The sequence below is a fragment of the Chinchilla lanigera genome, unplaced genomic scaffold (genome assembly GCF_000276665.1).
Source record: "Chinchilla lanigera isolate Chin_1 unplaced genomic scaffold, ChiLan1.0 scaffold00051, whole genome shotgun sequence".
NCBI lineage: Eukaryota > Metazoa > Chordata > Mammalia > Rodentia > Chinchillidae > Chinchilla > Chinchilla lanigera.
Genome location: NW_004955452.1, coordinates 4,410,301 through 4,436,197, shown reverse-complemented (window position 1 = coordinate 4,436,197; position 25,897 = coordinate 4,410,301). Strand labels below are relative to the sequence as shown.

General features: G+C 41.3%; 1 protein-coding gene across 5 annotated transcripts in view; it reads right to left on the bottom strand.

The window, feature by feature from the left end:
* Positions 1–2,211: 2,211 nt before the first annotated feature.
* Srrm1 (serine/arginine repetitive matrix 1) overlaps positions 2,212–25,897 on the bottom strand; it is a 32,898-nt gene continuing 9,212 nt past the window's right edge. For 2 of the 5 annotated variants that reach the window (XM_005394812.2, XM_005394816.2), the window contains 14 exons: positions 25,441–25,556; positions 23,826–24,029; positions 22,908–23,096; positions 22,257–22,376; positions 19,736–20,010; positions 14,463–14,543; positions 13,854–13,940; positions 12,305–12,449; positions 11,889–11,930; positions 7,972–8,082; positions 5,901–6,362; positions 4,912–5,107; positions 3,207–3,416; positions 2,212–2,565 (listed from right to left, as the gene is read on the bottom strand). In XM_005394812.2, the coding sequence (XP_005394869.1) occupies positions 2,461–2,565; positions 3,207–3,416; positions 4,912–5,107; positions 5,901–6,362; positions 7,972–8,082; positions 11,889–11,930; positions 12,305–12,449; positions 13,854–13,940; positions 14,463–14,543; positions 19,736–20,010; positions 22,257–22,376; positions 22,908–23,096; positions 23,826–24,029; positions 25,441–25,556 (2,343 nt within the window). In that variant the 3' untranslated portion in view covers positions 2,212–2,460. The remainder of the gene's footprint in view (positions 2,566–3,206; positions 3,417–4,911; positions 5,108–5,900; positions 6,363–7,971; positions 8,083–11,888; positions 11,931–12,304; positions 12,450–13,853; positions 13,941–14,462; positions 14,544–19,735; positions 20,011–22,256; positions 22,377–22,907; positions 23,097–23,825; positions 24,030–25,440; positions 25,557–25,897) is intronic. The other 3 variants (XM_013519673.1, XM_005394813.2, XM_005394815.2) reach the window with 3 other exon arrangements.

The window sequence follows — 25,897 nt, the reverse complement described above, 5'->3', positions numbered from 1 at the left end:
AAAGCACTCTTTAGTGATGGGCCCTTGTCGGGGGACTGCACAGCAGAGGGCTGCAGGAGGTGAAGCAGAGCCTAGGAGGGGCTAGAAGCCAAGCTGTAGGCCCATCTGCTTGGCCACCAAGGTAACCATCGAAGTGGTCCAGAAGCTCTAGGTGGACAGGGATGGCACAGGATGGCCAAGGATGTGGAGGCTATGCATGAAGGGCACCCCGTTATAGTCACCAACAGGAAGAGCCTCAGGGCTGTGGGGTGACTGTGTACCTGGGCAAGCAAATTCCTCAGGAGAGACTGCATCAGCGAAGGATGGCAAATGGGAGCTACGAAGGGAAGGAAGCCCCTGGGAATTTCTGGCTGGAGCAGGACTAGGAGAGGCGGCTACCCAGACGCTACTGATGAAGCTGATAGGGTACAGCCCAGTCTCGGCCTGCGCCTGTAGTGTCCGGCTGCTGCCCTAGACACCTGGCCTCTGACATCATCACTGTGCACACAGCACCACAGAAGGAAGAGGTATGAACACATCTGTGCCCAGGGAAGGAGGTGCGAGGTGCGCTCACTCAGAGGCGCTGTGGACAGAGGCCGTGCTGAGGCTGCGCTGGCCATGTTCCTGAAGAGCTGCCGCAGGACTGAGCCTCGGTGGGCCAGCACACTAGCTGCTGTCACCCAGGCACCAGCAACACGGCAGCTGTCACAGAAACCTCCAGCAAGGGCGGTAGCAGCTCAGGCTCTCAGCAGTACTTCATACCAGGCAGCAACTGGGACACTGATGTGCGCCTAGCCTGGCTATCCCAGAAATCATCCAGGTGTAGCATGAAACGGCCCGAGGACCTGAAAGCCTAAGCTCCTCGTCATTGTTGGCTTGCTGAGAGAAGTTCCCAGGCAGGGGGCGTAAAATTCGAATAGTAAACCTGAAAACAAGGTGCTCGTGAAAGAAGTTGGCCAACTGGACATGGCGGTGCATGACTAATCCTAACACTCATGAGGCTGGGGCAGGAGGATCAATCGTCCTGAGTTTGTGGCCAGGCTAACTACACAGTGACTTTAGTTCAACCCAAAAAAACAAAATTCTGCAAAACGGAGGTTACTTCTGTATTTATTACCGAGGCTTGAACCCAGGACTTTTGCACTCACCTACATTCCCAGCCCTTTTTAAATTCTGAGACACGTTCTTGCTGAGCTGCTCAGGCTGGGCTCACTCACACACAGTGACATGGTTACTTCTTCGCTTTCAGTCCCTTCTGGGACAGTACCCCGTCTCCTCCTGAGCTCTACCCCGACCATCCTCCTCTTCGCCCAGTGACTCGTCTACATTTCCTAACCGCACCTTGCAGCACTTCCTCTTCACAGTACTCCTCACAGTGATTATTAAAATAGGGATGATGAAGCCTTCATCAACTGTATCATCTTTGCCCATTCAAACAAGTTACAATGCATGCAGTTTTCCTTTGGTACTAAGAAAATAAAGAGTGACAAACATTTTTAAATTTAGAAATTTATTGTTTAATCCACAAGCTTCATATAGCTTTAGTTTAAAAAACAAAAACAAAAACAAAACAAAAACAGTGAAACCAAGACACTATTTCAAAGTCCGGGCCCTTCCAAGCTTCCAAATACAAGAGCTCTGAACATTATATAATCCCAATTGGAAGAGTAAGACAAAAATATGAATGGAGCCATGACATTTCAGAAAAGAAAGATTTCATATAACTGAAGGCTCGATCCTTCCTGGGACGAGCAACTGCCTTTACAAGGGAGAGGAGGGGAGGGAGGGGGCTGGTGAAGAGGGAGAGAGGAGGAAAAAGAAACCCAGAACACAGCAGAATCCAACTCCAGTGTTCGGAATCAACTTGTCACACAACCATATAAACCTAACGTCCTGGAGAACATGCATCCATTTTTCTGCTTTAACCTGGAGCTCGAATCCTGATTCATTTCAGCAGCGACTCCACAGGCACCAGGAAAGACTGTGGCATTAGAACATCCACGTACACTTTCGTGGTACTTCAACAGTGCTCTGATTTCTGGACAAGCTTACAAACCATACAAGGTTGGAGACATAACTTAAATGGGTGTGAAGACTCAAATGAGAAAAAGAAAAGGAGGGAAAAAAAAAGTAAAAAAGAAAATGGGGGAGCCCCCCTGGGAAGAGCCAGGGGCATTTAAAGAAACCATAAAAATGCCAACAATACTTAAACCCCTTTTTTTAAAAAAGAGATTTTTTTTTTGGCTTAAAATATTTTACTCTAAATGAATTTATGTCAGCTGTCAATGAAAAAATGTCACTAATACACTGTGGACACCTTTTGCAATGTAAATCCATGCCCCCCCTTTTTTATATGGTGAACTTCAACCTAGCAATTATTACAACAAATGTTATAGTCTAAAGCTCAAACACATTTTAGCAATTTTGAAATTGAATTGAGTACAAACCAAATAAAATTTACATCCTAACAAACATTCCCACCTAGGACTGTGGGGACACTTGAGCCTTCCGCATGGACCGCAGAGCCTTTTCCCGCAGGTGCTTCTCCAGGTCGTCCAGGTTATCCTCAGCTTCACTTTCAGTCTCCTGAAAAAGCCACCAAGAACCCAGGGTGCTCATTAGTGTGCCAGGTATGGAGATACGAGTGGGAGATACTGACTCAAGAGCAGAATCAAACTGCTGAGAGCTGCACAACCCTAGATATACTAAAACCCAGTAACTATGCTTTAAATACGTGAATTTATTTCAAAGAAGTTATTTTTAAAATGGAGCTGGATAAGGCCAGGTGTGGTGGCCCACGCCTGTGATCAGCACTCAGGAGGCTGAAGCAGGTGGATCACTCCAAGTTTGAGACCAGCCTGGGCTACAAAGCGAGCTCAAGGCCAGCCCGAGCTGCACAGCAAGACTTTGTCTCAAAAAGACAAAAAAAAAGGAGCTGGGGATGTAGTTCAGTGGGTATATACTTAGAATGAGCAAGGTCATAGGTTTGATCCCCAACACCAAAATAATTAGAAGATAAACTTAACTACATTAAGCTTTTAGGCAGCCCCTTTTGTTCCCATCCTTGGCCCCAGCAAATGCTTGCCCTTGGCAGGTCACCGAGAAACAGATCAGAATATGGCTGACTGCTAGGGAGCCAAGTGCCAGAGAAACTGATCGGGCTACTTCTCCAAATCAAACAGCTTCACTCTGCATAACCCCAGACAGAATGTACAGTCTGCAGGCACCTTCTTCGGCTCCGGGGCTGCCTCGGGCTCTTCCTGTGCTGATGTGGTTGTGGCAGCAGCAACAGCTGCAGGGGTGACAGGGGCCGTAGTGGGCGCAGCCACAGCCTTTTCCTTCTTGTGTTTTTTGTGCTTCTTGTGTTTCTTATCCTTTTTGTGTTTCTTGTCCTTCTTCTTCTTCTTTTTCTTCCCACCTCCTTCTTGATCAGAATTCTACAAATCCAGAAAAAAAAAAAGGAATATAATCAATCTGATCAGAGTTCTTTTCTAATAAAACTGAACTTTTGTTTTTTTGGTCTTTTTTGAGATAGAATTTCAGTATGCAGGTCAGGCTGGCCTTGAACTCACAATGATCTTTTTGCCTCAGCCTCCTGAGTGTTGGGATTACAGGAATGAGCCATCACACCTGGCTGAAACTGAACATTTTAACTCCTCAAGGAAATACTAAAATGGACAGATCTGCAAATTTCACAGAGGTTTTAGGACAGGAAAGAAGGCACAAGGCCAGCCGCCACCAAGAAAACCATTCCTAGAGATGGGAAACAAAAGCTAAGATATAATCCACATCCAGTATTTTAGGAACAGTAGATGGCTGAAGGATAACTGACTCCTACAATTAACCCCATCTAAATTTATATTAAGCCAGGTTTCCCCACTTTATGTGAGCCAGGCCACCAGGAATGCAGTCAAGGGCTAACTGCAGATGAGCTGACATCCACCTTCTGAACTTGAGGATTAGACAGATATCATGTCAGCTACTGGTAACACTTGTCTATCATGCAGCAGGCTTTCACTAGGGTACGTATGAGTCTAATCACATTCCTGTAATGTCGTGTCACCATCTGACCTCACCTAGAAGAGGTAGGTTTCTTCACCTTCATGCACATACAGAGATGTGTCTCAATTTCTGATGGGCCTATACCCCCATAAACCTGTAAATCCTAATGTAAGCTGAGAATATGCAACGTGAAAATGCCCTCAATACACCTCGTATTAAACATCATGGCTCAGCCTACCTCAAACATACTCAGATCATTTATAATGCCTATATATATATATTTTTTTGTTTTGTTTTTCTTCCGGTACCAGGAATCGAACTCATGACCTTGTACTTGCCAGGCAGGCACTGTGCTGCTGAGCTAAATCCCCAGCCCCTTATAATGCCTATAAATGGGCAAAATCATCTAATGTAGAGCGTACTGTATGATGTACTCTATCAAATCCTGTACTCTAGGTGAAAAACAACAGTACTTCAGATCACTAATCTGTGAAAAGATCCAACTTCAAAGTATGGCTTTTGCTGAATGCACATGCTTTTCACACCCACTGTAAACTCAAAATTCTAAACTGAACCACGATAGGCCAGGAACTGTACACCAAATTTTTCAAAGGACAGTTATAATCTTTACTTTCTTAGTGCTAGGGCTTGAATCCAGGGCACTAGCTTCACTCTCAGCCCTTATTAACTCATAAATCTCACATTTCTAAGCAATTACTTAAAATTCTTCATAATCTATCCAGTTAGCTTGCACAATTCAGTTAACTAATCACTGACTACCTAATACAGAAACCAGTTCAAGACCAGCTTTATAACTCACATGGGGAAAAACACTAACTCACAGTGTTTTAACAGTCTAGTACCACTTTCTCTTTTCAAGATAACCATATACAAATTTACAAAGGCTGTCCCACACAGGCAGATACACACCCTGGCTGGTGATGGGCTTGGCGTTGGGCTTTTAGCCTTTTTGATCGGCACCGCAGGGGACCAGTTTGTAGAGGGTGACTGCGACTGGACAGGGGATGGAGGTGCTGGGGGCTTTTTAGCTGCTGGCTCAGGAGATCCAGAGACAGATCGAGAGGATGAAACCCTCCTTACAGACTGCGGACTTGGTGAGGCCGCCCTAGATGCAGAGGAGAAAATAACAGTAGTGAGAGACTTCCATTCTTCAAGATAATCAACTATAATGCACTGTACAATCAAGTCACCAACTCTGCACTTTTTATACCATGCCAGTTCTACTAACTTTTGCTGAGTTACATCCTGAGCCCTTTTTTATTTTGAGATAGGGTCTCAGTTAAGTTGCTAAATTTCCTAGACTGGGCCTGAATTTCCAGTCCTACTGCCTCGACTCCCAGAGTTGCGAGGGTTATAGTTGCTGCCACTAAGCCGGGCTCACGTATCAAATTTACATCACGTAGTACTGAGCCCTACAATCTGTTCATGACGTTATCTGTATGAAAACAGTAAGCCAAATCTTTACATTTTACTTAAGACCGGTTTCATCTAAATCACACAAAAACAACAACTGTGTACATCACATCAGCTTAGTTTTGGACAGTCATTTCTCAAAAAACCTGATATTGCCAGGGTGGTGGTATATGCCTGTAACCCCAGCACTCTCTGGAGGCTGAGGCAGGATCACCATGAGTTCAGTGACAGCTTGGACTACACAGTAAGACCCTGTCTCGAAACAAAAACAAAAAACCTGATACTACTAAGAACCAGGTATTATTCTGTGGTATTTCACTTATACTATACAAAACTTCTCAAAATATAAAAGAATCTACAAGATGTTTCTTTAATAATTTATATTCAGCTTATCCCTTCCTGTAACTTCTCAATAAAAGGAAGTTTCCTCATAAAGAGGCATGCAACTAAGTATTCCTAACAAAAATAGCATAAAATAGTTTTACTTTTTTGTCTTTTTAAGTTCTGGAGTTCTGGAGACTCTTCTAATGGGCCTGGTACTTGGAGATGGAGACTGCCTCCTTTGGGGTGAGGCCGATGTTCCTCTTCGAACAGGTGGAGGACTTGAGGTCTGAGGAGCTCGCGGCCGCGGTGAGGGCGAATGTCGTTTGTTTGGTTGTGGTGACCGAGTCTCCCTGGGAGCGCGGCTTGGGGAAGACCCTTTCCTATGCTTTGATGGGACAGATGGTGAGCGTCTCTTGGCAGGTGGGGAGCTTCTTTGTTTGGGCGGTGGAGAGGGGGAGACCCGGCGCTTTGGTGGTGGGGATGGCGATACCCTTCTCTTAGGAGGGGGTGGGGGTGAAGCCGCTCTTCTCTTTGGAGGTGGAGAAGGAGAGTACCTCCTCTGTATGGGAGGAGAGTACCTTCTTGGGGAAGGCGAGCGCCGCCGAGGGGCAGGTGAGGGAGTCCTAGGAAAAACACACATCATTAAGCTAGACGGCCCAACAGGATCAAGACAATGCAAAAAGCCAGAGTAAACAATAGCTATGGCTATCCTGCAGTTAACACTGGGCTAATGGTGTACACTTCTAAGTGGGCATGCCATACTTTTATTCACATTTAGAGTAAAAAAAAAAAACAACAGAAAAATCACAAAATAAATCATAAAGCTCTGATATTACCATATAACTGCTAGCTAACCACAGCAGCAGGACTCTTGTTTTCAGCCAACTCCCTCAGGAAGTCTGCTTTAGAGGGCTAACCTGTGCAGTGTCCTCTCTGAACTGGCATCTGCATTCTAGATTAATAATCAAGAGTTCACTACACAAGCTTTAAAGATACTCCTACTTCTTTTCAAAGAGAAATGTCCCACTTTCTATCTCAAAAGATCACTATTCAATGGAAGCCAACCACTGGGTAGAATGTATCTCTATGAAAGCCCAACCCAGCCTTTCTTGTAATATGTGATTCTGACATAACCCTGATGTACCTCTTAGGAATCAAGACTGGAACACAGCATTCAGGCCCAACTGTTTAAATCTCTTGGGCCTTTCAGATGCCCAGCTCAAAATAAATTCCTACCCATAATCAGGTCAACAATGAGCCAGTTTTGGAGCAGTGTTGTAGAGTATGGTTTCACTGTTCCACTTGGGTAGTTATTTAGTAACTGCAAACCTCAGTTTCCTAACCAGAAAAATGAGAATACCAGCTACCAAGCAAGGTAACCTTGAGGACTACAAGTAAAGTTTCTAAGGCACTTAACACTCTGCCTGGCATATAAAAGGCACTGAAGAATGGTAGATAGTCATTGTACTGCTTGGCAATGTGTTTCAGCGATGCCATTGAAATGTTTTCCTTAGTTTTTATTTTAAAATAATTCTAGACTTACAGAACACTTACAACAGCAAAGATTTCCCACAAAACCATGTTAGTATCTATAAAAACCATTAAAACTTCCTTCAGTACTTAGTATTAATCAATGATGACCCTGTTTTCCACTAATGAATATCCTTTTTCTGAACTACAATCTTAGATCTCCTTAGTGTCTACCAAATTGTGATTGTTCCTCAGTCTTCCAGGACTGACATTCCTGACGGGTACTGTCTACTTCGGGTTGTAGAATGGGTCCCCCGGCTACAGATTTGGCAAGACTATTACACAAGTCTCCAGAAAACACAGCGTACCAGAACGTATCAGTGAGGGTGCTAACGCTGTTAAAGAGGCACATATCAGGCACAACTCTTGTACAGTACTGTACAGTTACGATTTTCTCCCTGTAGTCACTAACTAGCCATACCAACCACTTATTTAACCTCTTTATGTCATTCACACACTCTTACAATGTGCCCATTTAAAAAGTGCGATTCGGGGTTTCAGCATTTACATGGATGCACAAGTACTGCCACTCTCCCTTGCTTCCATCCCACCCCTACCCCACTAATCTCCTTTCCATTTCTATGTTTTGAGCTTTTCGTTCATAGGAAAGTATGTGGTCTGTTTTCGACTGGTTGAGCAGTGCAGTTCTAATAATCAAGTCTCATCACAGTTTCAGAGCCACTCCACTGGCACCCCAAGTACCTTCGTCGTGGCGGTGGCGTGGGAGATCTGCGCCGCCGAGGAGGAGGAGCTGGTGAAGGAGAGCGGCGTCTTCTGGCGGGCGGAGGGGTGGGGCTTCTCCTTCGTCTACCGCTAAACCAAAGAATAACAGTTGATTTTGAGTCAGCAGCATTAATAATTAAGTGCCCCAGAAAACATACTTTTCGTTACTATTAACTTTTTAAAATGATAGGTCAAGAATGTAGGAAAGACTTGACATTTAAAAAAATTACTGTTTCATTTGTGTTAATGATAGTTTTATGAAAAAAATTTGAAGACTTATGCACTCCTTTTTAATTAGGATGCAGCACTGTAATCACCTGGGGAACTCACATTTTTGCCTACCAGGTCTTGTTAAGTATAGCCAGGTGTCTTTGGAAAAGGCTACAGGTGATTCTTACTCCTTGGTGGGACCTACTGCTTTACAATCTCTACAGAAATTTAAAATGTTAATAGTTGCCAGTAGCTTAAGACCCAATTTTTTTGGCGGGTGTGTGTGTGTGTGGGGGGGGGTGTGGGTCCGGGTCACTGCTACAATTTTTTTTTTTTTTTTTTTGTACCAGGAATCGAACTCTCAATCTCACGTTTGCCAGGCATACAAATTCTTAATGTTCTAAAATATGTCTCCATTGTTTGACTTGTACAAAATTTCCTAAAAACACTATTCCAAAGACAAATGACCAAAGGTGTTACAAAACAAAGCTACCCTGGGGCGAATGTGGGTTAAAATACAGTTGAAACAAACAAAAAAAAAAGATGAAAAAAATATATAGAACAGATGCCAAGTGCGGTGGCATACAGTTGTATTTCTAGCACTCTAGGAGGCTGAGGCAGAAGGATTGCCAAATTTAAGCCCAGCCCTGTGTCTCAAAAAAAAAAATCGAGTCACAGAAACCTTAATTCTGAACTGTTACACATTTAACCAATACAAATGGTACATATAAGAGCACACCAATAGTAGCCTTGTGACAGACTTATTCAAATATAGCGGTGCTTTGGTTTAAAGACTTAATTTGTTCTACAATTTTGGAAAAGATGGCCACATCTGTCTGTGAACCAAACTGTTTGTGAACAATAACATTCATGAACCGAAGTACCACGTATTTGTCATCTTTTAGCTAAGTTCACATATACAAAGTAGTTTTAAATTTTTTCGCCTAGAACATGAGAATGCTTCCTGTGAATATGGAATTAGTTTCAAGTGTTTGCTAGGTCTTGGTTTCCCTTTGAAACTAAGGAAGCCAGGCAACATAGTGCAGGCCTATAATCCTAGCAATGAGGAGGATGAGACAGATCACCATGAGTTAAGGCCAGCCTTGGTCTGCATAGCAAGACCCTGTATCTCAAAAAGCCAAACCAAACCCAAAACCCAGAACTAAGAAAAACTTTATTAATGGACACTCTCCTTAGTTAGAAGAAAAACCCCCAATTTAATGATAAATTTAGTTTCCAATTTAGATTCACTTCTGGTTTGTAGGAACTAATACTGCACTTTGAATACTCAATATATAAAAATTTCTTTTTTAAAAAAATGTATAAAATTTTCAAAACCAAGCTGGGTATGATGGCGCACACCTGTAATACAAGCACTCAGGAGGCTGAGGCAGAGGAGTATCACCCCAAGGTCAAGGCCAGCCTGTGTTAAGGCTGGCCTGAAACATATAGGGAGGCCCTGTCTTAAAAAAAAAAAAAAAGTCAAAGCTAGGCCCTATTTTCCCTCCTAAAAAGACACTGAAGTTCAAATTCAAATTATTTTTCTCTAAATTCTAAGTAACTGATACAATTTCTAATAGCAATGAACTTGAAGCTACAACTAAAACTAGTTTTTTGTTTTGTTTTGAGATAGGGTCTCACTACGCATTTCAGGCTGGCACTGAATTCACTATGTAACTGAGGCTGGCCTCAAACTTGCAGCAACCCTCCTGTCTCAGCCTCCTGAGAACTGGGATTACAGGCATGTGCCACCATACCTGGTGTAAAAATAGTTTTAAAAATAAGAACAAAACAAAAACACACTGAAGCAAGGCAATGAACATTAGTTCTGGTTTCACTGTTGTGAGGACTCTTTCCAGACTACCAAGTAGTTTCATAGTGGGGAAAAAGTGGAAGAGAAAATCAAACCACTAACCTAATATTGTAAAGCAAGTTTTAGTTGTTAGCAATTTCACAGAAGCCAGAGGTCACTGTGGCTGGGAAAAAAGACTGTAGCATCCAATTTACCCTTTTTAGGTTTCTATTTTTTATTATCAAGAAACAGCTCCCTCTACAATGTAAATAAATGCCCAGCTTTGTTCCATCACAAACAGTGCTGACCGGCTCCAGGAGAGCTCTTCTAAGAATACACTTTTATTAATGAGATTACCTAAAATGAGGCTGCATCAAAACCTGAGGTACAAAGAGGGCTGGGGGAAACAGCTCAGTAGAGAGCTCTTGCCCAGTATGCATGAGGCCCTGAGTTTGATGCCCCGCACTGCACCAAAAAAGAGGTAAATTTTACCAAGGACATTTACTAGATAAAAGCATCCCTAACCTGAAAACCCCAAATGCTCCAAAAGCCAAAACCTTCTGAATACCTTATTATACCCAAGTTTTGGATTTCACATTTTCAGATTAGAGTTGTTCAACTGGAAAAGTCTATGCCAATACTCCAAAATCTGAACAACTTTTGGCCCCCAGCATTTTGGATAAGATATTCAAACTGCAATTAAATATTTACTGAGCCAGATATGGTCATGCATGCCTATAATCCTAGCACTTGTGCGGCTGAGGCAGGACTGCTGTGAGTTCGAGGCCAGCCTGTTCGAGGCCTACAAAGTGAGTTTAAGGCCAGTCTGAACTACACAGTGAGAGACCTTGTCTCAGAGCACTAAAACAACAACAAAATTTCATTACTGGCAGCTAATGCCCTCTACAGTAGAAAACTGGTTCAAACTAGTGTATTTATAAAGTCAACAGTACAGGTCTAAGTCCTGGCTTATAGGTATAGTGGTGCATGCCTGTAATCCCAGCACTTGTACTTGGGAAGCTGAGGCCAGCCTAGGCTACAAAGTTCAAGGACAGCCTGCACTACACAGTAAGATTTTGTCTTAAAAAAAAAAAAAGGTACTAAGTTCTGGCCTTGTCACTTTGTGACCCTAAGAAACTCACTTTACTATATTCAGGTCCCTGTTTTCTCACTTATGAGATAGGCCGGAAATGCAGCTCTGAAATGTTACGCACAATCACTAATACATAACAAACAATGAAGGGGCTGGGAATTTAGCTCAGCGGCACAGCACCTGCCTGGCAAGCACAAGGTTGTGAGTTTGATTTCCAGTACCGGGTGGGGGGGGTGGCCCACAAACATAACAAACCATGAAAAAGTTTCAATAAAGACACGCAACCTGCTTTTCTACTACTGGGAAGACTGAATACAGCTGAAAACCTACCTTGCAGGGAGACCTGCAAACGTCCCCCTGTGCAGTTCAGGCTGGCCTTGAGCTCACTTTGTAGCTCAGGCTGGTCTCGAACTCACAACGATTCTCCTGCCTCAGCCTCCCGAGTGCTGGGATTACAGCGTGCGCCACCACGCCTGGCTTTTTAAAGTTTCTTCATAAAAGTTTTTTGCTTTTTCTAAAAGTCATCACAAATACAAAGTCCCTCCCCACTAAATCTAAGGGGTTTAGATTTCTTATTCTTGGAAAAGACCTATACACTGCTAAAACTATGTGTACTTCTTGATGTAATTTGAAGCATATATTGCAAGAACGGTAACCAGACAATCAAAATTTAAATCAAGAAAACTTGGGAACTTCTCCATAGCCACAGCCACTCTAAGTACAGTATGACCACCTATATAGGAAATTTATTCACTAACTTTTGGTATGTAACCCTAATTTACAAAGTAGTATCTAACCAACCTTTTAGTCACTGGCGATTGCCATCGCTTTCCCATCTGCATCCTGAGAGCAGCGGAGAAAAACAAATGTCAAGAATTCCATTCACTAAATTATTTACTTCACCGGAATTAAATCACACTGATGGAGAGACTTTTACGTTTTCAAAGACATATGGGCGTTAATGTTATTACATCAGTGGTTTGTTCTCCCAGTCATGGACATACATATCACTGTTTCAAACTTACCAAGCTCTCATTCAATACTAGTAACTAACAACAAAAGAAAACAAAGACCCAAAAATATGAAAACCCAAACAAACAAAACCTGACTTCTTCATTAACCAAATTCTAAAATAATCCCTCAGCCCTCCCTTTAAGTTATGAACCTTCATCATAACTATATAGTGTCAGCAAAGACTATTAAACAAAAGACATTACCGAGGGGAAGTCTCTTTCTGGCGCTTTCGGGGTGATGGAGATGCACTCCGGGAAGGGGAATGTCTCCGCCGCCTGCCCACCTCACCATTTTTCACATGGGATCGCTTGGGTCGCTCATCTTCAGAGGAAGAGGAGGAGCCAGAGTCTACAATTACACAGCAAAGGAAAATGTTACATGATATCTGTGCTTAACAGAGGCTGTCCAAGTCTTTTGAGTCTAGCGTAAGTAACATTTATACAACCCACAAGTTTTGGACAAAGACAGTATCAATATATGCTCAATTACTTCAAAGCCAAGCCTATGTAAATATACATCATACAAAGTATCATTTCCATAGGACAACCCAATCAAGTATCAATCAATGATAGTCTATGAGCACCTCTTAAAGTCTAGTGATTTTCCAAATAACCAAGTGAGAAGGCACCTCCGGAAATAACTTGATCTCACTGCTCTAAGCTCTGAATGCTACTGGGTGGGTAGGGTAGTCTGACCTTTATAGTGTAAACGAAATGCAAAAGTAATGCCTACTCAATTAGCAAATAAGCTAATAGTAACAGAGGACCTGGATAAAGAACCAGGTTTCTGTGCAATTTCTTGTTTGCTTTTTGAGACAGGATCTTACTGTATTGTTCAGGGTGACTCTGAACTATGTAATCCAGGCTGGCCCTGAACTTGTGGTGATCCTTCTGACTCCATGTCCTGTGTAACACTCTTTAATCTAACAACTCCAATTCTAATTTTTACAGATATATGTGCATAAACACATACACAAGGAAATAACCCCCAGAAACAACCTTAAGAGTTTTTATAAGAATATACCGTTAATTGGGGCTGGGTAGCTCAGTGGCACAGCACCTGCCTGGCAAGCGCAAGGTCATGAGTTTGATCCCCGGTACCAGAAAAACACACACACACACACACACACACACACACACACACAAAATATATATATATATAAAAAAAGAATATACTGTAATTTATTACATCAGTTGCCTATAGTCAAATGGCTCAATAAATTATGGTATATTCTTATAAAAAAACACTGCAGCTGGCAAAAGAATGAGGTAGACTCCTGAGAATAAGGAAAGATGTTCTGCATATATAGACAGGTTTGTTTCTCCCCTTTAAAGCTATATATATATCTGGATATGCACAAATATTTTCTGAATAGAAGCTTTTGGTGGATGAGACTGGGGACTGGACAAAAGAATTAAACTGTTCCTTTTTTTCTGAAACTGATTTTGATTTTTTGTTGCGACAAGGTCTCGCTGTATAGTTCAAGCTGGTTTTGAACTATGTAGCCAGCCTAGCCCAGGCTGGCCTCAAACTCATGGAGATCCTCCTACCGAGCCGCCCAAAGGTTGGGATTACAGGTGTGCCAACAAATGCAGTTTACTGTTCCATTTTTAAAAACCATTTTGTCCCATTCCAGATTTCTTGTAGGCACAAATACTTCTCTTACGTATAATCACTACACACTGATGGGCAGTTACCATTCAAGCATCTGTTACTTTAAAATGCAGGTCAAAGAGCTAATCAGTGTCTCACCAGATGAAGACTGCTGGTTCTGTCGTCTGTACTGGCGTCTCTGCTGCACAGAATCGGCTGCAGCCATTTTGCCACCTTTATCTTCTTCTAGAAGATGGACACATTTAGAAAGTGTTTCTTTAGTTATCCATACAGATAGTTTCAACACTCCAATAGTCTCTCTAACCTTTATCTAGTTGGGTCAGGCAATACAACCACAATGTATCATCAAAATAACCTTATTTAGGGATTACAGGTCAGGCTGAAAGTCAAACAATTCACTGTCAGAATCTGCATTTTTCGGGCTGAGGATTTAGCTCAGCTACACAGCGCTTGCCTGGCAAGCACAAGGTCGTGAGTTTGAGTCCCGGTACCAGAAAAAAAACCAAAAAACAAAAAACAAAAAAAAAAGGGATCGGCATTCTTCCTATTTCAGATGGAAAAAAACCCAACTCAGATGAATTAATTAAACAAAAAAGTCATTAGTGTTAGAGCTGGGGATTCCAACCAGGTCTACCTAACTTTAGTCTTAGTTCTTCCACAGTAAGCATAACCTAATTAAGGTTCAATCAGAAAGGAATAACCAATATACAGGGGCAAAATCAACTTGAAAAAAGTAACAAGACTTACCAGATTCAGATAACTCTACTTTTCTAGGCTTTGGTGCTGGTGATGGTGATTCTCTTTTCTCAGTACCTTTATGTTTTGTCACTAAAAAGTGAGGGGAAAAAAAAAAAACACAACTCACATACAATAAGGACAACACAAGATGCCTTCTTAACAGTACAAAAAAACCTGGTATGTCCATTCCCAAAAAGAATTTACTAAGAATTTCCATCTTCTCAGGCACCTTTAAAAGTTTCGTGAAAAACTTTAAAAGTGTCTACAGTAATTTCCAAATCTTGAGATTTTAAAAGAGCCAACAGTTACGAGAAACTGGGAACTGTTACCAAGTAGCTTTATGCTGCCTGGTACAATGAACTCAAGAAAGCAATCTGAGGGTAACTCAAGTACCACAACCTAACACAAACACACACTCAAACTTCAGAAACTCCATCAACACAGCTTTCAAAAAACCACTGCACACACACATACAACCAAAACACCACCGTGCATGGTTTCAGAAAAGCAGTAAAGATATGCAATAAGCAGCTCACAGGCTGGGGGCAGCGGCACACGCTAGTACCCCAGCAGTCTGGGAAGCTTAGGTAGGAGAAGTATATTTGAGCCCAATATGGGGAATTTGTTTGTTTATTTTTGTGCTAGGAATCGAACTCAGGACCTCATGCTTGCTGGGCAGGTGTGTGTGCCACTGAGCTACATCCCCAGCCCAAGGAATTTAGCAAGACCCTGTAACAAAATAAAATACCTGTAGACGTAGGCCTGGGTAAAGGCTCTGAGTTCAACCTCCCTCCCCCAAACCAAACTTTTGAAACTTACGGGAAAAGATACCTGGTCTGACAAAGATAAATAATTAGCCACCCAAGAACTGCAGGCTCTTATGTAGCACAAAATGTTCAGAAGATCATGGGAGAGTTTAATATCCATATAATCACAATTGTAAAAATTATTCAAAACTTCCAACACAGCTCTGCTGTGATAGTAGGATCACCTGATGATCTTGTAATCACCTACACAGGAAATTACAGCAACTACCTTTTATATTGGACCCATGGCTTACAAACTCAATGCGTTCCCAAGGGCTGTTTGTAACACGAGTTGTCAACTGAAGGCTCAGGCTTCTCTACATAGCCCTCAGAGTCTCTCCTGCAACCAGGCAGAGCTCTATCCCTAGGTATTGGCCCAGAATTTCTCAATTAACCCCATACAAGAAAGGATGCTGTAATGTTCCTTCCAGAGTGCATTAGGAATTAAATTGGTATCTGGGACCATCTGGAAGCACAAGCAGCCAGCAGTCAGGTCATAACTCAAGACTCTGGTCATAAGTGAAAACTAAATTCTGGTTATAACCTGAGCTGTTGGTACGCCAAGCCGGTCGTAACTCAAAGGTGCACTGCATGCGCCTGCTCTACCACAGCCACTATTAGGCACTGCTCTCATTCTCTTCCCTCTGCTCCACTTTACAGGAGACACCTGAGCCTTAAAAGGAGTAAGTTTACCACAGTCATAAAAGCACGTATGTGAGTCAGAATATGAACCCAAGATTGTTTTCAGGGCATCGACCGTGTGAGTCCCAACAACTACTCTCAATATCGTTCCACTACAACAAAAATGTTAAGTACACGCAATTATAACAATCATACCACAGATTAACTGAAACACCCTCTCTAATACATACATCTATAGATAATGTGATGCCCTGGGGATTCTTTTTATTTTTGGTCTTTTTGAGACAGGGTCTTGCTCTGCAGTTCAGGCTGGCCTTGAGCTCACTTTTAGCCCAGCCTGGTCTCGAACTCGCCACGATTGTCCTGCCTCAGCCTCCTGAGTGCTGGGATTACAGGAGTGCGCCACTATGCCCGGCAAAGCCTCTATTTTTAAGTGTAATTCTCAATTTCTGTAAAAAGAGGAAGTCAGCCATAAAACCAAACATCCAAGTTACCACCTTTGAGAATTAAGTTTCAAAACTTGTTTTGGGAGCTGCTTTTTAAGATAGAATATATTTCCTCTAAGAAATGTTAAAAATATGGTTATGTTTGCAAGATAGTTGGTAAATGTCTACTTAGCAAAGAATGTATCCCCCGCTCCAACGGAAAGAAACATTTTATCATGATTTGAGCTTTTAATGACTCAGCTGAAAGTGTATTTAATTATTAATGTTGTGGATTTCTTTTTTTTGAGACAGGGTCTTGCTATGCAGTTCAGGATGGCCTGAGCTCACTTTGTAACCCATGTTGGTCTTGAACTTGCAACAACTTTCCTGCCTCAGCCTCCAGAGTGCTGGGTCTATAGGCATGACCATACCTGCCAATACAGCATATTTAACATGGCTACACTTATTTAAACAAACTTGGAAGTACCACTATCAAAGGGGCAGCACTTATGAAATACTTCATTGAATAATGCACCATTTCATGTGCTAAGACAAAGCCAACTGAACTGCGATGTACTTCACAAGATCCCTTTTGATGATACTGTACACTGTACTCCAAGTAATTTCCCTCCAAGTTCCCCCAAATACTTTCCCTCTCCCTCCCACTTTTTTGGCCCACAGACAGCAGAACCCTTGAACCCTGAGTATATCCCATGGAATACAAATGTGAAATCTCTCACATTTCAACGGTCCCACTGCTCTGATATGAAATAGAAACCACAATGAAAGAATTTCTAAAATTGTGCTTCTAGCCTCCTTCAGCAATCAAAGGCATTTTAAGGGTAGGAAAGCTAAACAAAATATACATTACACAGCTAGGAATGAGAATATTTAAATTCTATTCCTGGCTGGCTCATCTGACCAAGCCACTTATTGTAAGAACCTGTTTCTTGATAACAATCTCTAAGGTCTTTTGTAGCTTTCGAATTTCATTACAGGGCTAGGATCATTTTAATTACAATATAAAAAAAGGTGGTTTCCATAGCTCAAATCATATTCGGCTTCAGAGGATACAATACAGCCTCTGACTACACTGCCTATAGTGTGTTTTTAGCAGGCTTTTGTTTGGGCAGGGAAACCTTGTTTCAGAACCCACAAAAATACTAGTGCCTTCTCCTCCACCATTATTTTTCTCCTATGCATATACCCACTGTTTCTTTGTTAACAGCAAAAGTCAAAACATAAGAGGTTGGTACCTATGCAACCTCATTCATTCATTCATTCATTCATTCACTCATTCAGTTTTTTGAAACAGGGTCTCATTATGTAGCTCAGACTGGCCTCAAACTCACTATATAACCTAGGTGGCATCAAATGTGTGGCAATCCTCCTCCCTTAGCCACCCAAGTGCTAGGACCTGTGTAACCTCTTTTAAAAAGATAATACTAGGGGCTGGGGATTTAGCTCAGCGGCAAAGTGTCTGCCTGGCAAGCGCAAGGTCGTGAGTTCGGTTCCCGGTACCGGAGAAAAACCAAAAAAACAGATAATACTTCTTAGCGCTTACGCTATTTTAACAAGGATTCAGTTCATCCATTTAGGTACTTCTGTAACCCCATGGCTATATGATAAAAATGGAAAAACTATAACCTGATGAGTTTTTTCAAAGCAATGACAGGAACATTTGTATTTTTTCCCTAGAGTGTTTTCTGGTTCTAAAGGATAAAATATTCAGAATTGCAAACTTCACAGAAGAAAATACATCAGTGCAGCAAGCATCACCATGAATGGTCTGAAATTTCCCAATTTTGAACAGAAATGCACGAGGTTGTAAAATGTGACACTGAGACCTTAATCCCATACTTAATTGATCACATTTTACATATCACCAAATTAACTTCATGCTAAAATTAAAAACAGCCAGGCATGCTGGTGCATAGTTGTAATTGCAGCACCTGGGAGGCTGAGGCAGAAAGACTGCCACAAGTTCAAGGTCAGCCTGGACTACACAGTGAGAACCTTCCTCCAAAAACCAGAAACAGCCTCTCACTCAAATGAAAGCCAAAACATTACTTTTTACAGGCAAGTTGCCATTATAGTATTTGCTAGTCCTACTTCCACTCTGACAGTTGATCTTATTTTGGTGGTAGGGGGAGGTGTAGGGGTTGAGACAGGGTCTCATTATTTAGTTCAGGCTGGGGTTGAAATCACTGTGACTCTTCTACCTCAACCTCCTGAGTGCTGGGATTACAGGTATGCGCCACCACCCCTGGCTCTCCCCATTTATCTGTGCCTTCACTGTAACAGAGGTCAAAAAAAGTGAAGTGAAGTTAGCCTTTCTAAATATTATCACGCTGCAGAGTCTGGGGAAAGGAATGCAGCAAGAGCACACGTAGGGTAACTGACTAGAAATTCTGGTGTCATGCAGCTCATTATACTAGGAAAATTTTGCCAACATCTATTTGCTTGTTTCCAATCTGAAAACTTTAATGTCAACAGAACACAAGCATGTTAACCTACAGATTGCTCCCTAAAATCCAATTACTACTGTGGTGGGTTTTTTTTTTTTTTGTCTTATGCGAGACTCACTCTGTAGCCCAGGCTGGCCTTGACTTTCAACGATCCTCCTGTCTCAGCCTCCCCGAGTGCTGGGAATACAGGCTTACAGGGGCGCACCACCACACCCAGGCTGTGGTAGCTTTTGTAGTCCTTCCTGCCCTCTCACCTTTCAGTCTGTTTATATAATTTCAGCCCTAACCACCACAGATAATTCATGAGCCCTAAAGTTTTTCTCTTGTATATATTGCTAAAAGGCAGTATGCAGGTCCTGGGATCTCTCTGTCTGTCTTTCCCTCTCCCTCCCTCTCCCTCCCTCCCCCCCCCCTCTCTCCCCTCCAATAGAGCACAATCTTCACTCAGACTAAACAGCATTTTACTTGCTTGGCAAGATCACAAATGACAAATTCCTCAGAAATCAACCTACAGAATAAAGGATAAAACTCAAAACTTTGCCTAGAACCTACATTAAATCAAACATACAAAAACAAAAAACACCACACCAACTTTTAAGAAGACACTATGTCCTTTCCTTGGAAATACAATGTGGCCCAAAACAAATTACAATAGAATACCAAGTACTCAAATAACATATGAAAAGAAAAATCACCAGGGGGAAAAAAGGGTTAACTAGTCTCAATAATAAAATGAAACGTTATCATCCAACACAAACTCTGATGAATTATCACAACTCCGACAGACTACTACTGGGATCATATTTCTCTCTTCATGTTCAATACCAGACAGCAGGTCTAAAAGCAAATAGCTTTTACACGTCAACTCTTAACCAAGCCCAACAATTTAACACAGGAAAGAAAATGTAAACTTAGAAGCAAACTTAGAACAGTATTTTTACCTTTACCTGACGTTCTCCCGGGAGACACAGAAACACGGCTTTTTCTTGTACGGTTTGACTGCTGGGGTGTTGGGGAATGACGAGTTTTTGGTGGTGGAGTAGCGGGAGGTGATGGCCTGTGCCTTCGCCTTGGAGGACTTGCTGAAGGAGATAACCTACGAGTTTTGCGAGGGGGGCTGGACGTCCTCTTGGGAGGTTTCTTTGGTGGTGACCGGGAACGAGACGAGGAGGATGATGAGCTACTCCCAGACAATGATGCTGATGAACGTCTTCTTCTGTGGAATAAAGTATCCATATTCACAAACTGCGTCTTTACAAAAATGACCTTACAGATACGTAGTATACACAAAAATATAGCTACTTTTATCCAACTTTTGAGTTTATGTAGCTAAGCACATAAATGAGTTTTTAAAAAACCAGGAAACAAAAGCAGAACCTACTACAGGAAACAGCTAGTTCTGAGACTAAATAGAAATAACTAATTCTGATAAATGTTTCTGAGTTGTCTCCCAAGTTGTAAAATTTGTCAAGTTGAGTGCTAGGTGATAGAGTAACTAACCAGTCTTTCTTCCTTAGGAATGATATTGGTGTTTTGGAGTTTGCATTCAAAATGTGGGAAGAAAAGTATTTTTTATTTAATAATACAACACTGAGCAACCTTTATTTGGAATTTTTAGGGAAAGTTGCGAGATTAAGAATTCATTTAGCTACATAAACTTAGAAGCAGGGGCCTCTCGAATTCTGCGGCATAATCTGTGGTTAAGTTCTGTTGCAATTATGTGTACCTGCAGAATTCACCTTTGGCAGAAGAATTCCTGAGAACCTGAAAAAAAGAAACCCTACCTTAAGTGTGAGATTAAAAACTGGCTGAAAGGGAATCTTACACAATCTGTAAAATATTTTGACTGCTAAATGGCTTAGTTAAGCACAATTAAAACATGCTGTTTGCAAAACTCCAATATAAGAAATAGCTGTTTCCCACTAATTTTGTAATACACTAGCATTACTTTCTCCTAAGGAGAAATAATCAATTTCAGAAAATTTTAGGGAAGTGTGATACCTGAAATGACCAATCATTTATATCATTAGTCTTATCTGTAAGTAGTAAAAAGCACATCTATAATTCTGAATAGTGGCAGTAAATATAATGTGACAAACTCTTCCCAAAGTAAATTTTTTTTGGTTAAGTATAAAACTTTGAAGAACCTAACTGCAGAAATAAATCTTACTGAGGTTATTTGATATTTTCCCTCTTTACTCACAAGTTGACTTATTTATTTCCCTGAAAAAAAATCTTAAAAGACTCAAACCTAAAACATCTTGTCAAGGGCTGAGGTGTATAGCTCAATGATTATCATGATCAAGACTCTGAGTTCAATGACTAGCACAAAAAAATGAAAAAAAAAATCTGTGTCAAATATAATCTGGTTTAATTATACTTCCTTTCAAAAACAAGCAACATGTATTACCAAGAAGGCACAAGTCAGGTGTGGTGGTGCACGCCTGTAGTCCCAGCACTCAGCAGGCTGAGGCAGAAGGATTGCAGCAGGTTCAAGGCCAGCCTTGAACTGTGTAGTAAGTTCAAGATCTGAATTGAGATCTGAATTTCAGTTCTGAGTTCAAGACCTGAATAGCGAGACTCTCTCAGAAAACAAAACGAACAAAAAAAGGCACAAAAACTGCTGCCAGTGCACCAAGCCTCTACTCTGGTAGATTTAATCAATCTTTTTGTTATTTTTGTATGTCCAAGATGCAAATATTGAATCTTATGGTCAGAGCAATTTAGGAAAAAGAAAACTGGTATTGGCAGTTACATCTATGTCTAATCTCTTCAAAAGTAACCAGACAGCAAACTACTAAAAATGGTTATTTATATGAAATGAGAATGTACATAAATTTCAATTTATAGTATTTAGTTGAACTGTTTATGATAATCGTCAGTATTCAGACAATGGCAAAGACACAGTAAAAAAAAATTAAGTAACTATAGCAATGGCTTACTTTAGTTGGGGCTTGTTTTGTTTTTTGTTCTTGTTTTTTTTTTTTTTTTTTTGAGACAAGGTCCCACTATGTAGCCCAGGCTGGCCTTAAACTAACAGCAATCCTCCAGTCTCATCCTCCTGAGTGGGGGGCCATAGGCATGCACACCATGCCTGGCTAGCAATTTAAAATTGGTAGAAGTAGCTGACTTGCCCTGTAGTCAGCCACTTTTCGAAAGTCAGTGGCAAGTTAAGTCAAAAGGAAGACAGCCAATTCTCTTACTTGGTAAAGTCCTAAAAGATAAGTTAACATGAAGTACGTACAGTATTTTGAATTTGTGAAGGCCACACTAAACATTTTTCACAACTCATAAACAGCACCATACTTCAACTACAAAGAGCTCTTTAGAAAACAGTAATATCCCGTAAGGTCTTTCTCCCAGTGAGACAGTAATTTAAATTATCCCAAAATAAAGATTATCCTAAAGTGTCAGAATTTTTGACACTTCCAAACTAAAGCAAACAACAGCAAAACACCTCACCGTCTTACTGGAGATCTACTCCTCCTATGCCTTGGAGGAGGTGGCATTCGTCGTGGTGGAGTTCTTCTCCGAGGAGATGGTCTCCTTCTCGGGCTTGGCCGCCTTCTAGGTGAGTATGATCTGCCATAACAAACACAATTCAGCCGAATAAATGGGGAGCAAAGAATTTTTTTACATCGTTTTTTTCCAATCATCCTTTTTTTTCCAAGATAAGACTTCCCCAAGTAGTTCAGGCTGGCCTCAAACTCACAGTGATCCTCCTGCCTCAGCTACCTGAGTGCTAGGATTACAGGCATGACCACCATGCCAGGCCTCCAACGCTACATTTTAAAATTAAAATTTTTGTTCTTTTGAGATAGGGTCTCATTATATACCCCAGGATAGCCTTGAACTGATTACCCTTCCGTCTCAGCCTAAGGGCTGGAATCACAGGCATGTGTCACAATCCCTGGCTTAAAATATCAAGGGTCACAATTTTCAACTCGCGTACTCACGTATCAACTTTTATGGTACACAAAAACACAATGAGTTTATAAATTCCCTATTCAAGTGCAAAGAACATCGCTATTAAATACTTTCTGCTGTTTTGAAATTAGGAAGACAAGCACACTACAATCTAAAACCCAGGCTGAGTTGAAGGCCATGACTCACCTTGATCGGGACCGATGCCGCCTGCGTGGTCGAGTATGAGAAGGAGAGCGAGAGCGGGTCCGAGACCTGGATTTGGAACGTGACCGGGATCTTGGCCGGGTCTTTTCCTTTTCTTTTTTGGAATTTTTCTCCGGAGAAGGTTCTTTAGGTTCTGGCATGGGTTCAGGCTTGGGAACTTTCAGGATGTCACTGTGAAAATAAAGCTTATTTTTTTCCTCCTCTTTTACTCAGTCATCTAAGTGAACACAACAATGAAATTACGTATTTCTTTAAAAAAAGTTCTCAAATTCCACGAAGACTTCTTTCTGCCTCCAAAATACATGTACAGATCAGCAGAAACTAAGGAATGTGTACAAACTCTAACTATGTATATATTTTAGAAGTACAAAGTTGTCCAAAATACACCAGGAGTGGTGGCACATGCCCTTAACCCCAGCCCTCAGAGGCTGAGGTAGGAGGATCACCGAGGGAGTTCTAGGCCAGCCTGGGCTACACACTGAGTTAAGGGTCAGCCTGAACTACATAGCAAGACCCTGTTTCACTCAAGCCCGTCCCCCAAAGGTTGTCCACAATGTACTGGGGAGAACATCAATTTCATGGTATATAAAGTATCAGTAATGGTCTAACAGGCAGCGATCACCTTTTTTTTTGGGGGGTGTCACTATATTCTCCCATATAATTAATTTCTTCCCTCCCTGCGTCCTCCTTCCTTTCCCGTCTCAGCCTCCCAAGTGGCGGGATTACAGGTATGAGCCACCATGCCTGGCCCTCCCATGTAATTTCAATTTACCAAGCTAATTTTGTACTTTAAAAAATCTACAAGGAAAGTAAGTACTTTGTTCTGAATGCAGGGATGTCATGTTTGCAGGAACTACTACCAGTCTAAAACCATGACCAAATATACATTTATATACTTGCCTAGTAGATGTGGCCTCTTGTACTGAAGGTTCTTTTACTTTCACTGAAGGTTCAGGGAGCTCTGGAGTTTTTTCCTTCTTTTCTGGAGCAGGGGAAGGACTCCGGCTCTTGGTTCTGTGACGGGGAGATCGAGAATGACTGCGCTTCCTCTCTCTCCTCACAGGGGAAGATCGTCTTCTTGGGGAAGGAGATCTGGACTTGCGTCTAGGATAAAAGCAATTTTTTCAAGTTTTTGACTAGCATGGATTGGAAGGAGTCAAAGGAGAAGAACCTTTTAAGTTACCCCACTATTGTTTACTCTGCAAAGTTTCCTACGGAAGATGTCTATCAGTTACTTGACAGAGAAAGGACCAAGAGAAAACAAGAGGGCAAGCAAATGAAAGAGAACATCCTCACGTGTGTCAGTTATAGAGAGAAAAGCACTGCTTGGAACTCTAGACTTAGCTTCTTAATTATCCCCAGAGATCACTTAAAAGATTAACTTCTCGGAGCTGGGGATTTAGCTCAGCGGCAAAAGCGCCTGCCTGGCAAGCGCAAGGTCGTGAGTTCGGTTCCCGGTACCGGAGAAAAACCAAAAACCAAAAAAAAAAATTAAAAAAAAAAAAAAAGATTAACTTCTCAGAGGAAAGGAAGATGCTTAAGAATTAATAATAAATCAATCCTAACACAGCAGTGTTTAGATACAGACAGGTATTACCACCTGCCTCAGCAGGGAGAGGTTTCACATGCCAAAAACATAACTGGCACAATTAAAGCAGTGTGTTCCTCAGAAGAAAAATACCACACTTGTAAAAGACATTTTGAAGAGCAAAGGCCCCCCTTCCCTTTTTAATAGGAGTTTGGCTACCTTGAAAGTGGTGTTTTCTTCTTTACAGGGAAACAAGAGACCAAGTCCATCAACAGTCAAATTGTTACCATTAGGACTGATGTTTAACTCTAGAAATACTACTTCCCTAAATAGGTTTTAGTATCAAACACAACTGCAAGAAACAAAGAATGCTCCACCTCCTCCTTTTACGTATTAATTCTAACAGATTTATGAACGAAATAAGAAAAATCCTAAAAATGAAAAGCCTAATGGAATTCTCACCTTTTACCAAAAATACAGTAGAAGCTGAATCATGGGTTTAAAAATATGACCCTAACAATAGTCTTAGTGGAGGCAAGAAAACAAATAAATGACCTGGAGTTGGGTGCAGCACAGCCATCTAAGGGGAGCAGGGCAGGGGACTGGTTAAGTAGTGAACAAATGCCCGAGAACAGACTTCTAATGAAAAGGAAATGGAAAGAAAGAATGAGCCAGGATACAATAAAAGCTTAAGTAAATGCTATATTTAAACTAAAGCAATAGAGGAAAAGTCTAGATTTTTATTTAGAAATTAAGAGCTAGATAACCAGATTTTAAATAGTACCATTTTAGTCAAAATGATCTGTCTCAAACAAAACATACAAGATTCTTTTGGTCCAGAGGCAAAACATATCTCAACCATTAAAATGGAAGGAACTACCTGAGTAATATTGCTAGATCTTCCTTTTAACTGTGAGATGTCTGTGTCGCAGCATTTAAGTCCTACAATACCTATACAACACTAGGTACGCTTGCTTTATAGAATACCTTCTTGGGCTTCGAGACCTCTCCCTTTTTTCTCTGCTGCTTTCTTTTTCTTCCTTATCCCTCTTATCTTTGTCTTCGTCCTGCTTTTTCATCGATGCCAATTTTTCTTGTTCAATCTGCAAGGTCGGAGTTTTAAAGAACACATAGTTGAACGTTTGAGAACATGCAAACCAAAATATACACACTTGATAAAAACCAATGTTATAATTATCATTTCATCAGCCTTATGTTTTTTTTTTTGTTTGTTTTGTTTTTTTTTTAGTACTGGGAATAGAATTCAGGACCTTGCGCTTGCCACGGAGGCGCTTGTGCCAGTGGGCTATATCCCTGGCCAGCCTTGTGTTTTGAACAGGACTGTTCTCTCTTCATTCACATGGCAGGGCACACAGCACAACAAGTAGACACTTCTTTATAAACAAACACTTACAATTAATTCCTATGTCCTTACACTTTAGGC